Genomic DNA, 14545 nt, shown 5'->3' with positions numbered 1-14545 from the left:
AAGTAAAGGAAATCAGAATAAATCAGACTTCTCAAAAGTCTAGCCACATGAGAAGCTAGATAACAGTGGATCAATGCCTTTAAAATTCTGAGGGAAAATGATTTCCAACCTGGAACTCTGTACCCGGCCAAACTGTCAATCAAGTGTGAGAGCAAAATAAAGCCATCTTTAGACAAGCAGGGTTTCAAAAATGTACGTCCTATGAACTTATTCTGGGGAAATTACTGGGGAATGAGCTCCTTCAAAATGAGAGAATAAGCCTCAAATAGGAATATCCAGGAGACAGGGGATTTGGCACAGGAGAGGAGATGCAAGTCCCCAGAATGTGGTTATGGGAAGTCTCAGGACAACAGTTGGATAGCAAAGCCAAGACAACAGCTTGGAGCGAGAGGAGGATAGGCCTAAGGAAGAATGTCTCTAAGGGAAAAAAAAAGTTGAAAAGTATCGGATTCATGAGACCAGACAGAAAGACGTTTTATAGTCCTGATGGAGAGTTTATGGAATAATTAACAGTAGATGCATAGATAGTTACACAAATGAAAAAAGTAGGCAATTTTTGACTCCAGGAAAAAAAGAGTTGTTTAGAGTTGTTTAGAGTTGTTTAATAAAGTGAATGTAATCTTAGTACAGTATACACTGTAAAAATATTCTTTTTTACTCTTAGGAATAGTTATATTCATGTAAACACTGACTCAATCAACCAGGGAATTTTGTAGACTGTCCAAGAGTCTGTTGATGGTCGAGAGAGAGAGAAAGAGAGATCATAAACTCATGGAGGAAGAACAGAGAGGGGACTTTCACTCCCTCCTGGCTCCAGCCTTCACCTTCCTGATGAAGAATCCCAAACCAGTATCTACACACCTGTGATTTTCTGCAGCCCTATACTTACTGGACAACTCTTCTTGCTTATTGCCACGTGTAAGTGTAAACTAGCACTCTCTGTCTCTGTCTCTCTGTCTCTGTCTCTCTTTGTCTCTCTCTCTCTCTCTCTCACACACACACACACACACACACACACACTCACACACCTCTGACTTATCCTCTTCCTCATCCTTTCCCAAGCCAACTCATCATACCTTCACTTTTATCAGTGGCTCCACTCTTTTTCCAATCTTCCAGTTTGGCTTTTCCACTACTTAATACCCTATATCCAGTCTGTTTCTGTTGGCTTTGTAAAGCCTTCCAAAGTCCCTGCCCTGTCTCCAGCTATAATCTAATCCAGAGTTTATATGAACTTTATAAAGTGTACAATGTGACAAAAATGTAAAAGAAAGTATAAATCTTGCTAAAGTTTAAATGTTCATTGTAGAAATTTTGGAAAATATAGAAAAGCACAAAGAAGATAAAAATAATCTCCATTCTTAAGTTCAATTTGTAATTTGGTGTGTTTCCATCCAGCCTCTTTTTCATGTGTATATAATAATCTTTTCTGAAACAATAAAACAAATATTGTGACTATGTTGTATATGCCTCTGTAACTTTTTCATTTACTAAACTAAAAACATTTTATTACATAAAAAATTCTTCTGTGTCATTTTAATGGCTGCATAGAATCCCATTATAGCTATCCTATAATTTATTTAATTGACCCCATTTATAAATATTTTCATTGTTTTGGTTTTTTACTCTTAGGAATAGCACCATCTCTGATTAGTTAGTTAGGATAACTTAAAAGTGTAGTTGCTGAGTCAAAGTTGTGCTTATTTTTTTTTCAATGTGGTTAAAAAAAACCCCCACATAACATAAAATTTACCATCTTAAACTTTAAACAAATTTTTTAATGGAAGTATAGTTGATGTACAATATTACATGTTATATGTGTAAAATATAGTGATTCACAATTTATAAAGATTATATTCCATTTATAGTTACTACAAAATATTGACTATATTCCCTGTGTTGTACAATACATCCTTGTAGCTTATTTATAGTTTGTACCTCTTAATCCCTTACCCCTATCTCGCCCCTCCCCACTTCCCTCTCTCCACTGGTTACCACTAGTTTGTTCTCTAATTTGTGAGTCTGTTCCTTTTTTGTTATAGTCACTACACTAGTTTGTTTTATTTGTTAGATTCCACATATAAGTGATATTATACATTATTTGTCTTTCTCCGTCTGACTTATTTCTCTTAGTATAATACCCTCCAAGTCCATCCGTATTGCTGCAAATGGCAAAATTTCATTCCTTTTTATGGCTGAGTAATATTTCATTGTGTGTGTGTGTGTGTATATATATATATATATATAATAATGACACTATGAACATTGGGGTGCATGTATCTTTTCAAATTAGAGTTTTCGTTTTCTTCAGATATATACCCAGGTGTGGAATTGCTGGGTCATATGGTAGTTCTATTTTGAGTTTTTTGAGAAAACTCCATACTGTTTTCCACAGTGGCTGCACCAATTTACACTTCCACCAACAGTGTACAAGGGTTCCCTTTTCTCCACATCCTCACCAACATTTTTTATTTGTGTCTTTTTGATGATAGCCATTCTGACAGGTGTGAGATGATATCTCATTGTGGTTTTAATTTGCATTTCTCTGATGATTAATGATGTTGAGCATCTTTTCATGTGCCTGTTGGCCATCTGTATGTCTTCTTTGGAAGAATGTCTATTTAGGTCTTCTGCCCATTTTTTTGACTGGGTTGTTTGGTTTTTTGATATTGAGTGTATGAACTGTTTATATATTTTGGATATTAACACTTTATTGAACATATCATTTGAAAATATTTTCTCCCATTCAGTTGATGGTTTCCTTTGCTATGCAAAAGCTTTTAAGTTTAATTATTTTCCATTTGTTTGTTGTTGCTTTTATTTCCTTTGCTTTAGGAGACAGATCCAAAAAAACAGTGCTACAATTTATGTCAAAGATGTTACGCCTATGTTTTCTTCCAGGAGTTTTATTGTTTCTGGTCTTACACTTAGGTCTTTAATCCATTTTGAGTTTATTTTTGTATATGGCATTGGAGAATATACTAATTTCATTGTTTTACATGAAGCTGTCCAGTTTTCCCAGCACCACTTATTGAAGACACTGTCTTTTCGCCATTGTGTATTCTTGCCTCCTTTGTTGTAGATTAATTGACCATAAGTGCATGGGTTTATTTCTGGGCTCTGTATACGCTTCCATTGATCTATGTGTCTGTTTTTGTGCCAGTACTATACTGTTTTGATTACTGCAGCTTTGTCGTATAGTCTGAAGTCAGGGAGCATGATTCCTCCAGCTCTGTTCTCCTTTCTCAACATTGTTTTAGCTATTTGGGCTCTTTTTTGTTTCCATACAAATATTAAAATTATTTGTTCTAGTTCTGTGAAAAATGCCCTTAGTATTGTGATAGGGATTGCACTGAATCTGTGGATTGCCTTTGGTAGTATAGCCATTTTAACAATATTAATTCTTCCAATCCATGAACAACACAATACATCTTTCCAACAGTTTGTGTCTTCTTGCTTTCATCAGTGTCTTATAGTTTTGCAGTACAGGTCTTTTACCTCCTTAGGTAGGTTTACCATCTTAATTATTTTTAAGTGTGCAGTACAGTGGTATCAACTATATGCATATTGTTGTGCAGCTGATCTATAGGACTTTTTCATCTTGCAAAACTGAAACTCTATATCTATTGAACAATTCCCTTTTCCCCTCCCCTCAGCCCGTGGCAATCACCATTCTACTAAGAGTTTGACTATTTTAGATATCTCATAGAAATGGAATAATGCAGTATTTGTCTTTTTGTGGGGTCGTGTTCATTTTCAAGGCTTTTGAAATGCAGTGTTAAACTGGCTTCCCAAAAGGTTGTGATAATTTACCCTTTGACTGAAAATATGAGTGTCCATCTGGGCTACACTTTCACTGTTGCTTAGAATCCATCCTTTGTTTCAATTCTTGCCCAATCCTTAGAGGAACAAAAGGAGTGGCCTTGAACACGTTTTCTTTTGGATAGGCCATTGTCCTATCCTAAATCCTAGCTGAAATACTTGCTAGGGTACTTACTGGCTGTGTGACCTTGGACAAGTCACAAACTCTCTGTGCCTCTGTTTCCTTATTTGTAAAATGGGAACAATTATAGTATATTATTATATATTCACACTTTTATACGTACTTATTATGAGGAATACATGAGTTAATAAATGTGAAGCTCTATGAACAGTGCCTGTAATATAAGTCCAGAAGAGAGGTAGTTATTATTGTCGTTGTTATTATTAGACTGTACAAGATTTCTGCTGTCAAAGTACTTATCTACCATTTTGTCCAATCCTTGACAATCTAATAAATGAAAAATGATAGCCAGCTATTTCAATTTGTAAAATTATTGTAAATAGTTATAAAATTGTAATTTTAAAATTATCGATTATCAGTGAACTTGAACATTTCTCTTTGTTTATATTGGCTATTTATACTTCCCTTTCCAAAGCACTGTGGTAAACAGGAGCTCACTTGACTTCCTAACAAGCTTCTGAATCAAGAAGGCAGCAATTGGGATTAACATGTATACACGGATGTTTATAAAACTGATGACTAATAAAAACCTGCTGTATAAAAAAAAAAAGTGATCAAATGTATTCTATTGGAAAGAAGAAAAAAGAGACCATGTTTACTGTCTAAATTACATAATAATTTTTAAAAACGCAGCAATCATCATCCCTACTTTCCGAATTGAAAACTGAGGCTCAGAGGGTTACAATTCTAGTCCCAGGTTTCAGATCTCACCTTTCAAAGCCTAACGTCTGTCCCAGAAAGTATTCCCGGGAAAAGCTTTTGTTACTGGTACCCAGCCGCCCCTGCCCCAGCTCCAGCTCCCGCTGCAGCTCCAGCACCAGCACCGATGCGGGGCGTCCAGACACGCTCTCTACGCACGCGCGGGCCTCCCTGTGGGCGGGGCCTCGACGCGCCGACCCGCCCTCCGCCTCCCGGCCCCGCCCAATCCGAGGCGCGGCAGGCTCGTACTGCAGGCTGGGAGGTAGGGGAAGGCGGGGGTTCCCCCTTGGGCCTTTGTCCGAGTCCCGAGACCCGGGAGGGAAGGCCCCGACTCCCGAGCGCCGCCCGTCTCCAGCCGCCGTTTTGCACCGGGAGTGGGCGGCGGCGGGAGGGGAGCTCTCCTGGGGCTGGGCTTGGGCCCGGGCGGGGCGGTGGAGGAGGGCGGGCCCCTCGGGCCGAGCGGGCCGTAACCTTCTGGGAGGGCAGAGGTGGGAAAGCCCTGGTCCGGAGGCTGGAGGCCGCGCGAGCCTTGGGCTCCCCGCCAGCCCGTTTCGATACTTCGGCCGGTCGGTCCCTCTGGGCCGCGGTGTCCTCGTAATTCTGGCAGTCCCACGCTGGATGCAGCGCGCTACAGTGTAGGAAACCGTTCACAGGGCTCTTCGCATTTGGTGCTCACACGGCAGCTCGTGGGAGGGTGCCAGGGGATGGACTGTTGTCCCATTGTGCAGACGGAGAAAACTAAAGCTCAGAGTGGGGAGGAGATTTGCCTAGAGACTCCCAGCGAGGTGGTGGCAGTGGGACTCAGGTCTTACTCCTCTAATGCAGCGCCCTTTTCCCCGGGCCCCTCTGCCTCCCCTGCCAAAGGAAGGGGCTGAGGTAGGGCATTAGTGAATGGAAGGAAGTTCGTTCGTTCGTTCTTTTTTTGTTTTTAGATCCGCCGCCTTCTGTACCATCCAGGTCAGAGCTGACTAAGAAGTATACAGAAGCCAAGTCATGGATCCACCTGCACGTAAAGAAAAAACCAAAGTTAAAGAGGCTGTCAGCAGAGTTGAGAAGGCCAAGCAGAAATCAGCCCAGCAGGAGCTGAAGCAAAGACAGAGAGCAGAGGTGAGAGTAAGGAGGGCCTGTATACCTGTAGTCTGCTGGAGATGATGCCGGTATAGAGAGATAGAGCTGTGACGGGAAGCCCTACCTGCCTCCAGCCAAAACAGGTGTTATCCCAGGTTTCCAGAGGAGATCACTGAGGTTCCAGAGTCACATGCCAAGTGTCAGAACCCCGACCGGTACCAGATAGCCTCCAGATGACTCCTGGCGCAGAGCTTTTGTGGTAGGACCTGAGGGAAGGAAGAAAGGAAAAAGAGAAGGGACATGTAAGGGAGGGGTTCCGTAAGGGAGTGAGGGAGAGCAAGTGTCACACACACTAGTACAGATGTCCTGGATTTGGCCTGGAGAGTTGCTCCTCCTAATTGGGAAGTAGAGGCCCAAGCTCTACACCCAACACTGTGTTCCTTTGTTCAGTCGGCACTTAAAATGAATATTTTATTTTAGCATTTAATATCAGGAAAAAGCTTCCCACAGTCTTCCCTCTTTCTATTTCTTTTGCTTTTGCTTGTTTCTTTTCTTTTTTTTTTTTTAGAAATTTAAAAATACAGAAAAGCAGAATATTATAACAAACACCTGGGTACTCAGCACCCCAGATTGGTAGTGTTTAACATTTTGTCATATTTGCCTGGAGTCTTTTTTAAATAAGATAAGTAAAAATTACATAAAAATTTGAAGTCCCCTTTCTCCATTTACTTTTCCCCTCCTTGTGGGCAACCACTATTTTTTTTTATACTTTTACACTCAAATATTTGTAGATATTTTTGAACAATATAAAATGTTCTTTTGTGTTTTAAAAGCTTACATTAAACTGATTCCACGTGTTTTATTTTGCATTTTGTTTATGTTTTTTAGAACTATTCATGTTAATGTAAGAATCTAGTTTATTCCTCATCACTGCTAATAGTAGTCTAGTTTATGGATCCACTTTAGTATATTTACCCGTCCTCCGGTAACGGATGTTTAAATAATTTATAGGGTTTTTTTTGCTGTTACAACCAATGCTGTAGTGAAAAACTTTTAGATGTCTCCTTGGGCACCTGTGCTGGAATTCCTGAAGGGCATATATAACTAGAAGTAGAATTATTGGGTACATTTTCAAGTTTACTAGACGTTGCCAAATTGTTTTCAGAGAGACGTACAAGTTTGCACCTGCATTAGCAGTGTGAGAGAGTTCTCATTCTTCACTTCTTTTCCAATGCTTAATAGTGTCAGACTTTAAATTTTTGTTAATCTGATCCATTCACTCACAATATTGAACTGCTACTACATGCCAGGCACTGTTGTAGGAACAGAGGAGTCCCTGCCTTTGTGGAGCGTGCATTCAGCGGGGGAGGCCGACATAAACATAATAAGTAAACTTAATAGTGTGTTTGAAATTAATCCATAAACTGAAATCTGCCTTTGGATTAAGGCAGACTCTCCGAGAGCTGTGGACCTGGGTTCTAACAGATTGTGCCCCTCTTTCCTTCACCTCCCCCATCTTCACCTGGACACAGGCCCCCAGACGGTTTTACTGCTCAGCGCTTTGGTGAAAGTTGGAGGGCTGCTGTAAGAAACAGCCCTAGGAAACTGTCCTTTGTGCACACTGCAGCGATAATATTGTTGAGGACATTGTTCATGTGTTTACTGACACCCTGCCGGTGAGGTTCCACAGGTTACACTTACTTGTCTGACTTCAACTCCTCCATAAATTCCAGTTCTTCCCAGGTCACCTTGGACAAGATACTTAACCTCTCTGAACCTCAGCTCTTCAGTTCCTTTTTGGTAAAATGAGGATGATAACATCAATTACACAAGATTGTTGTAAGGAATAGAAATGTTGTATGTAAAGCATGTAGGACGGTGCCTGTGGCCCAGAGAAAGCGCTCAGAAATGGCAGCGACTGATTGTTATCAGGAGTCACTGTTTTCATCGTGCGGACTTGAAGGTGAATTGTGCTCATTTGCCAAGATGTCATACCGGACTTGCACTGTCGATGCAGCTGGCCCTTGTTGAGCTCCTCAGATGTGCCAGGCACATGCATCACCACGTGTAATCCTCACACCAGGGTACATTATTGTTGCTCCCATTCTGACCTTTGTAAATCCTTCCTGGAATAAGGAAGGGAGATACAACATACATGACCTTGTGAGGTAGAAAGTATTATCCTCATTTCAAGTGAAGTGTTGGGACCAGAATTCCTAGGTAGTAAGGGATTGAGGGGCAGGACTGCCATCTAAACAGGTCTCTGGACTTTCTCCCCTGCTCCCTGCTTTGCCCCACAGTTGCCTTGCTGTTTTGTCTGTGTTGCCTGGAATGCAGTTTCCTAAGATAGGAATGTGACAAGAGCCCTTGTGGGGAGGCGGAGACACAGTTTCCCTTCAGTTCTGTATAGATGCCACATTCCAGAAAGTGAGATGAGAAGGAGAGATGAGAGGGGTGAATGGGAACGGAGGCCCATTTGGCAGCTGAAGCAGCATTTGGTACTGTTGGTGATCCTGTCCTTGAAAGTCTCATTCCTTGGCTTGGACCCTTGACCCATTTTGAGTCTCTTCTTTCTCTGCTTAATGAATTACTTAATATATTCTTAATACATAATACTTAATATATTAAGTATATTCATACTTAATATATTCTTAACTATATAATACATATAAATAATATATATATAATGTTTGTGCACTTAAAGAAGATGAATAAAACAAACACCCAACTACAGAAATAGAACATGACCAGTAACTTAGAAGCTCTTCAGGCCTCACTCTGGCCATGTCCCCAGCCTTCCCACTAGCAGTACCCTCGGTCCTTAATTTCATGCTAATCACTCCCTTGCTGTTCTGTATTAATTTACTATTTCTGTGCATACCCCTAAATAATATTTTATAGCATAACACTATACTGTCTAGTTTTGCATGTTTCTGAACTTTATATATGTTACCGTATTCTGTGACTGGTTCTCTTCATTCAGCATCTTTTTTTTTTTTTTAACCATGTAGATTTACTTATTTATTTGTTTGTTTTATGGTAAAACATACATAAAACTTGACCATTTTAACTATCAGTATTATGCTTTTTGAGAATCATTTGTGTTGTTTGAGACTATTTTCATCACTGTGGAATTCCGTTTTACTTAAAGATTATAGATTTTTTTTTCTTTTAATGTATTTTTGGCTGCGTTGGGTCTTCGTTGCTGTGCGTGGGCTTTCTCTAGTTGTGGCGAGTGGGGGCTGCTCTTCGTTGCTGTGCGCGGACTTCTCACTGCAGTGGCTTCTCTTGTTGTGGAGCACAGGCTCTAGGTGCGCGGGCTTCAGTAGTTGTGGCACATGGGCTCAGTAGTTGTGGCTCGTGGGCTCTAGAGCACAGGCTCAGTAGTTGTGGTGCACTGGCTTAGTTGCTCCATGGAATGTGGGATCTTCCCTGACCAGGGCTCGAACCCATGTCCCCTGCATTGGCAGGTGGATTCTTAACCACTACGCCACCAGGGAAGTCCCAAGATTATAGAATCTTATCAAAATTTTTTAAAATTGGGGAAAAAAAAGATTGTAGGATTATTCAAGCTTTCTATTTAGTCAGTTTTGATCATTTAAGTTTTCAAACTTATTGACACAGTTCATAAGTTTTGTTTTAATCTCCATTGTGTCAGTAATTACGACTTCTTTTAAATTCTAATAATGTTTGTGCCTTCTCCCTTCTTATCTCGACCTGTCTTGTCAGAGGTTTGCAGGGTTTTCTTTAGTATTTTCAAAGAACCATCTTGCAGTTTTGGTGATCCTCTCTATTGTACATTCGGTTGCTTTTTCATTCATTTCTGCTCTTATTTTGTATTTTCTATTTGTCTCACTTCTCAGGTTTTTTCCCCTTCTTTTTGATTACTCAAGTTTTATCCCCTACACACAAACATGGTCCTTCTTTCTTTTCTTCTATACAAATGTGGAAGCTTTATGTTGTTTCTCTTCCCTTGGTGGATTAATTGATTACTGCAAGGTGAGCAATAAGGTAGACACCCTGCCTTTCACCTTAGAATGTCTCTCACAGTTTTCTTTCCACCCCACTGCCTACCCTGGGTCATGTTCCTACTATCTCCTCCCGCACTATTGTAATAGGTGTCTCCTAATGCCTATAATCTCTCCTCCCCAACTCCATCTCTCACATGGTCTCCAGTTTTCTTTCCCAAAGCACAGATATAATCAAGTTGCTTCCCTGCACACTTCTCTCTCCAGAGTCAGCCCGATAAAGTCCAGATTCCTTGGCATGGCATTTAAGGCCCTAACATACTTTTCTTGCTTTCTCCAGCTCCCCAAACCCCATTCCATGGTATCTTCCATATTAGCATACTTGAAGTTTCTAGAACTAATGCTGTACTTTTGCATTATATTTATTTAATCATAATATCCACTCCCCCATCACCTATGTCCTTTCCCCAGTCTCTACCTGTTCAAATCCTACCGATCCTTTAAAGGCCTGATCAGTCACCTGCCTCACTGCTTCTTATCTGATTCCCCAGTGGAGTTACTGTCTACCTCTCCTGCCCCTGCATTATTACCAGTGCAGTTCTGGCATTTTCAAATGACACAGCCTCTTGTGTCTGAAGATACACTAAGCATTTGCCTCCATTGCTAACATGTCTTTTCTCCCGTTCAGATCTATGCCCTCAACAGAGTCATGACAGAACTGGAGCAGCAGCAGTTTGATGAGTTCTGTAAACAGATGCAGCCTCCTGGAGAGTGAGCTACCCCTGCATTCACACTCGATGGGACCCTGGAGGCTTTGTTTGTGTGTTACCAGTCTTAAGCTGAGATGGCCCATTTGGAGCCTTACACAACTGGACAAGAAGACATTTGTGTTATTCCTGAAACGATAAATCGGAACTTCCTATATCTAACTTACTTCACTAGTTCCTCCGATCTGAATTGGCCCATTGCTTGCTGAAGAGACTTGTTCTGTTCTTCCAAGACAATAGATTCTTTTTTTTTAACTTTTTCTATTTTTTGAAAAAAAAATCAGTGTTTCTTGTGAAACTGTAAATCTCCAAAACTACAAATAAAATACTAATAAGATGTTTGTTTGCTCATACTTTAGGTCAGGGCGCCTAGCCATAGAAGGTGGAGTCCAAAAGAACGTACTAGGCAGGCAAAGTTGAGGTGAGCAGAGGGGACCCTTTCTCTTTCGGGAGGAGAGCGGAGAGGAGAGGAGAGAGAGAACATGGCTGCTTCCAGATTTCATTCTTCCTGGGCCTAAAGCTCTGCAGACCCTACAGACCCTAAGGTTTTAGCCACACGGGTATAAATATGTGGCCTCTGCTCCCAGATGAGCCACAACTCTGGTTAGAGGCTTGAAGCTAGGATTCCTGTCACCCTATGAATGTGGACAGCTAGTGGTAGGCTTGTACCAGCAGGGGGAGGGGAGTGAGGCGCTTTTGGTTTCTCATTTTAGTTTTTGGTTTTTCATTTTTCATTTTCATCTTTCACCTTATTAGGCCTAGAAGCAGAACACATATGGAAATGAGGCAGATCGCTCAGCGAGGGCACAAGAGCCAACACTGCCACCTCCATTACACTCCACACTGGAAATGCCTGTATTTTCCCTAGTGGTGCTGGGAATATCTCCAGCAATTCCCCTCTCCTTTGTCTCCCTGCTGCTCTGAAGTCACTGAGAATTCTGTTCCCATTGTTGTGTTTGTTTTAGGAATAAACGGCGGAGTTAAGGAGCTTGCTATCCCTGTGGAGAATGTGTTTTGAGAGCCTAAGTTATAGTCAAGGAATACCTCTACATAGATTATCCCCATAAGCAGTAATTAGGTTCTATAGGATCCTACTGAATTTGGGTTGAATGCAGATTTTTCAGTTTTGTGTTTTGGAGAAATGGGGGTTTGGAGTAAGCTGTCATAAACCTAAGGAAATGATGTATTAGTATGTTGGAAAGAGCAGTTTTTGGAGTCAGATGACTTGGGGTCAAGTGCCATCTTTACTGCACTGGATAAGTTATTGACCTCTCCAAGCCTCACTCTTCTCCCATCTGTGTAATGGAATAATATTTTCTTCTTCTCAAGATCATTCATTGAGAAATAAGTAAGATAATGTATTTAATAACTACTCAGTAAATATTACTTCCCAACTACCTTACTTCATGGGATATGTTTCAAATTTCAAATAACCAATTAATATATGAGCATTGGTTGGAAAGATTCTGATCCTTAGTTGGGAACTGCTTGTATTAACATGTTGCAGCCCTGGATATAGTTCATCCTAGAGAAGTTTTCTAGTATTGCAAACTGTAGGTGGTTGTAAAATCAGTTGAATAAATTGTGACCAGCTTTTCTTTTTAATGAAATAATAGAACAGATTGTAAAATATCACATGTGGTAAGGATATTGTTACATGAAGCTTTTGTTTCAGCTTTCAGTTTTTCACCATTGAGTATAATGTTAGCTGTGGGTTTGTCATATATGCACTTTAATATGTCAAGGTACATTCCTTCCATACCCACTTTATTGAGAGTTCTTATCATAAATGGGTGTTGAATCTTGTCAAATGCTTTTTCTGCATCTATTGAGATGATCATATGGTTCTCATACTTCATTTTGTTAATGTGGTGTAGCACATTGATTGCTTTGTGGTTGTTGAACCATCCTGCCATCCCTGGGATAAATCCCACTTGATCATGGTGTATGATCCTTAATGTATTGTTGTATTTGGTTTGCCAATGTTTTGTTGAGGATTCTTGCATCTATGTTCAGTAGTGATACTGGTCTGTAATTTTTTTTGTGTTTTCTTCGTCTGGTTTTGGTATTAGGGTGATGTGGGCCTTGTAAAATAGTTAGGAAGTGCTCCCTCCTTTTCAACTATTTTTTGGAATAGTTTGAGAAGGATAGGTATTAATTCTTCTTTGAATGTTTTGTAGAATTCACCTGTGAAGCCATCTGGCCCTGGAATTTTGTTTTAGGGGAGGTTTTTGATTACTGTTTCAATCTCTGCACCAGTGATTGATCTATTCAGATTTTCTGTTTCTTCATGATCCACTCTTGGAAGACTATATGATTCTAAGAACTTATCCATTCTTTCTAGGTTGCCCAATTTGTTGATGTATAGCTGATCATGATATTCTCTTCTGATCCTTTGTTCTTCTGTGGTATCTGTTGTTATTGCTCCTCTTTCATTTCTGAGTTTATTTATCATTACCTTCTCTCTTTTTTTCTTAGTGAGTCTAGCTAATGGTTTGTCAGTTTTGTTTGTCTTTCAGAGAACCAGCTCTTAGTTTCATTGATCTTTTCTATTGTCTTTTCGGTCTCTACTTCATTTATTTCTGCTCTGATCTTTAATATTTCCTTTCTTCAGCAAACTTTGGGCTTCACTTGTTCTTCTTTTTCTAGTTCCTTCAGGTGTAAGGTTAGAGTGCTTGAGATTTTTCTTGTTTCTTGAGGTAGACCTGTATTACTATAAACTTCCCTCTTAGTACCACTTTTGGTGCATCTCATAGTTTTTTTTTGTTTTTTTTTTTGTTTTTTTGCGGTACACGGGCCTCTCACTGTTGCAGCCTCTCCCGTTGCGGAGCACAGGCTCCGGACGCGCAGGCCCAGCGGCCATGGCTCACGGGCCCAACCGCTCCACGGCATATGGGATCCTCCCGGACCAGGGCACGAACACGTGTCCCCTGCATCGGCAGGCGGACTCTCAATCACTGCGCCACCAGGGAAGCCCCCATCTCATAGGTTTTGGCATGTCAAAATTTCACTTTCATTTGTCTTCAGATAATTTTTATTTTTCCTTTGATTTCTTTGTTGACCCACTAGTTGTTCAGTAGCATGTTGTTCAGTCTCCACATATTTGTGATTTTTTTTCCCACCTTTCTTCTTGTAGTTGATTTCTAGTTTCATACCGTTGTTATCAGAAAAGATGCTTGAGAAGTATGTTTTCTAAGTCTTGGCCTTCCCACTTGTTCCTAAGATCTGTGATATGTTAGAATATTTTATTTTATTTATCTAGTTAATTTTATAACAAGTTCTATTTTAGTTCTATTTTTTATTTTGATTCCTGACTAAGGACGTAAAGACACTGAATGGTTATAGCATTAGCATCCTGAGACCCCAGAGCCAGAGTAGAAGTGTAGCCTTACTTCCATATAGGTAGAAGGAAGCACGTGTCCCTCTGTTAAGTCAAGAGGCTCTTAGCTGACTATCCTCATATTGGTATAACCTAAACATTTTTTTGAGGCAATGTAGTATGATTGTTATTGCTATAAACAAAGTACAATTTATACAATCAAATGTGTATTTTCCCGTTCAAAGCAGTCCTCTTGGAAGTCTACATATTTATTTTAGCTCTGCTGCTATGGCTCAAAATGGACATGGAAATCCTCTTTCAGAATTGCATCTTTTTCCTTTGAATGTAGTTCAAGTTTTAGATATAGCCAAAAATCATTTGAGGCCAAATCTGATAGCTAATGTGGTTTTGGTTTAAGAAGAGGACATCACGGGCTTCTCTGGTGGCGCAGTGGTTGAGAGTCTGCCTGCCAATGCAGGGGACACGGGTTCGTGCCCCCGTCCAGGAAGATCCCACGTGCCGCAGAGCGGCTGGGCGCGTGAGCCATGGCTGCTGAGCCTGCGCGTCCGGAGCCTGTGCTCTGCCACGGGAGAGGCCACAACAGTGAGAGGCCCGCGTACCGCAAAAAAAAAAAAAAAAAAAAGAGGACATCACTGGCTAATACTGAATATTAGGTTTTTGGACTAAATTTGGTTGGTTCAGAGTAAAATAAGTATTTTTT

General features: G+C 40.5%; 1 protein-coding gene across 1 annotated transcript; it reads left to right on the top strand.

Moving 5' to 3' along the window:
- Nucleotides 1-5156: 5156 nt before the first annotated feature.
- On the top strand, nucleotides 5157-10840 carry SVBP (small vasohibin binding protein). Its single transcript, XM_065893479.1, has 3 exons — nucleotides 5157-5337; nucleotides 5635-5809; nucleotides 10427-10840. Exons 2-3 carry the CDS (start codon nucleotides 5696-5698, stop codon nucleotides 10511-10513), a joined length of 201 nt encoding a protein of 66 aa, XP_065749551.1. The 5' UTR covers nucleotides 5157-5337; nucleotides 5635-5695; the 3' UTR covers nucleotides 10514-10840.
- The last annotated feature ends 3705 nt before the right edge of the window (nucleotides 10841-14545 follow it).

Source organism: Phocoena phocoena, chromosome 1 (genome assembly GCF_963924675.1).
Source record: "Phocoena phocoena chromosome 1, mPhoPho1.1, whole genome shotgun sequence".
NCBI lineage: Eukaryota > Metazoa > Chordata > Mammalia > Artiodactyla > Phocoenidae > Phocoena > Phocoena phocoena.
This window is presented reverse-complemented; position numbering and strand designations above follow the sequence as displayed.

Bases quoted from the DNA above. Each gene is read 5' to 3' on its own strand.
- SVBP (XM_065893479.1), top strand. From the start codon at position 5,696: ATGGATCCACCTGCACGTAAAGAAAAAACCAAAGTTAAAGAGGCTGTC. The intron at 5,810-10,426 runs GTGAGAGTAAGG...TCTCCCGTTCAG, and splicing joins AGCAAAGACAGAGAGCAGAG to ATCTATGCCCTCAACAGAGT.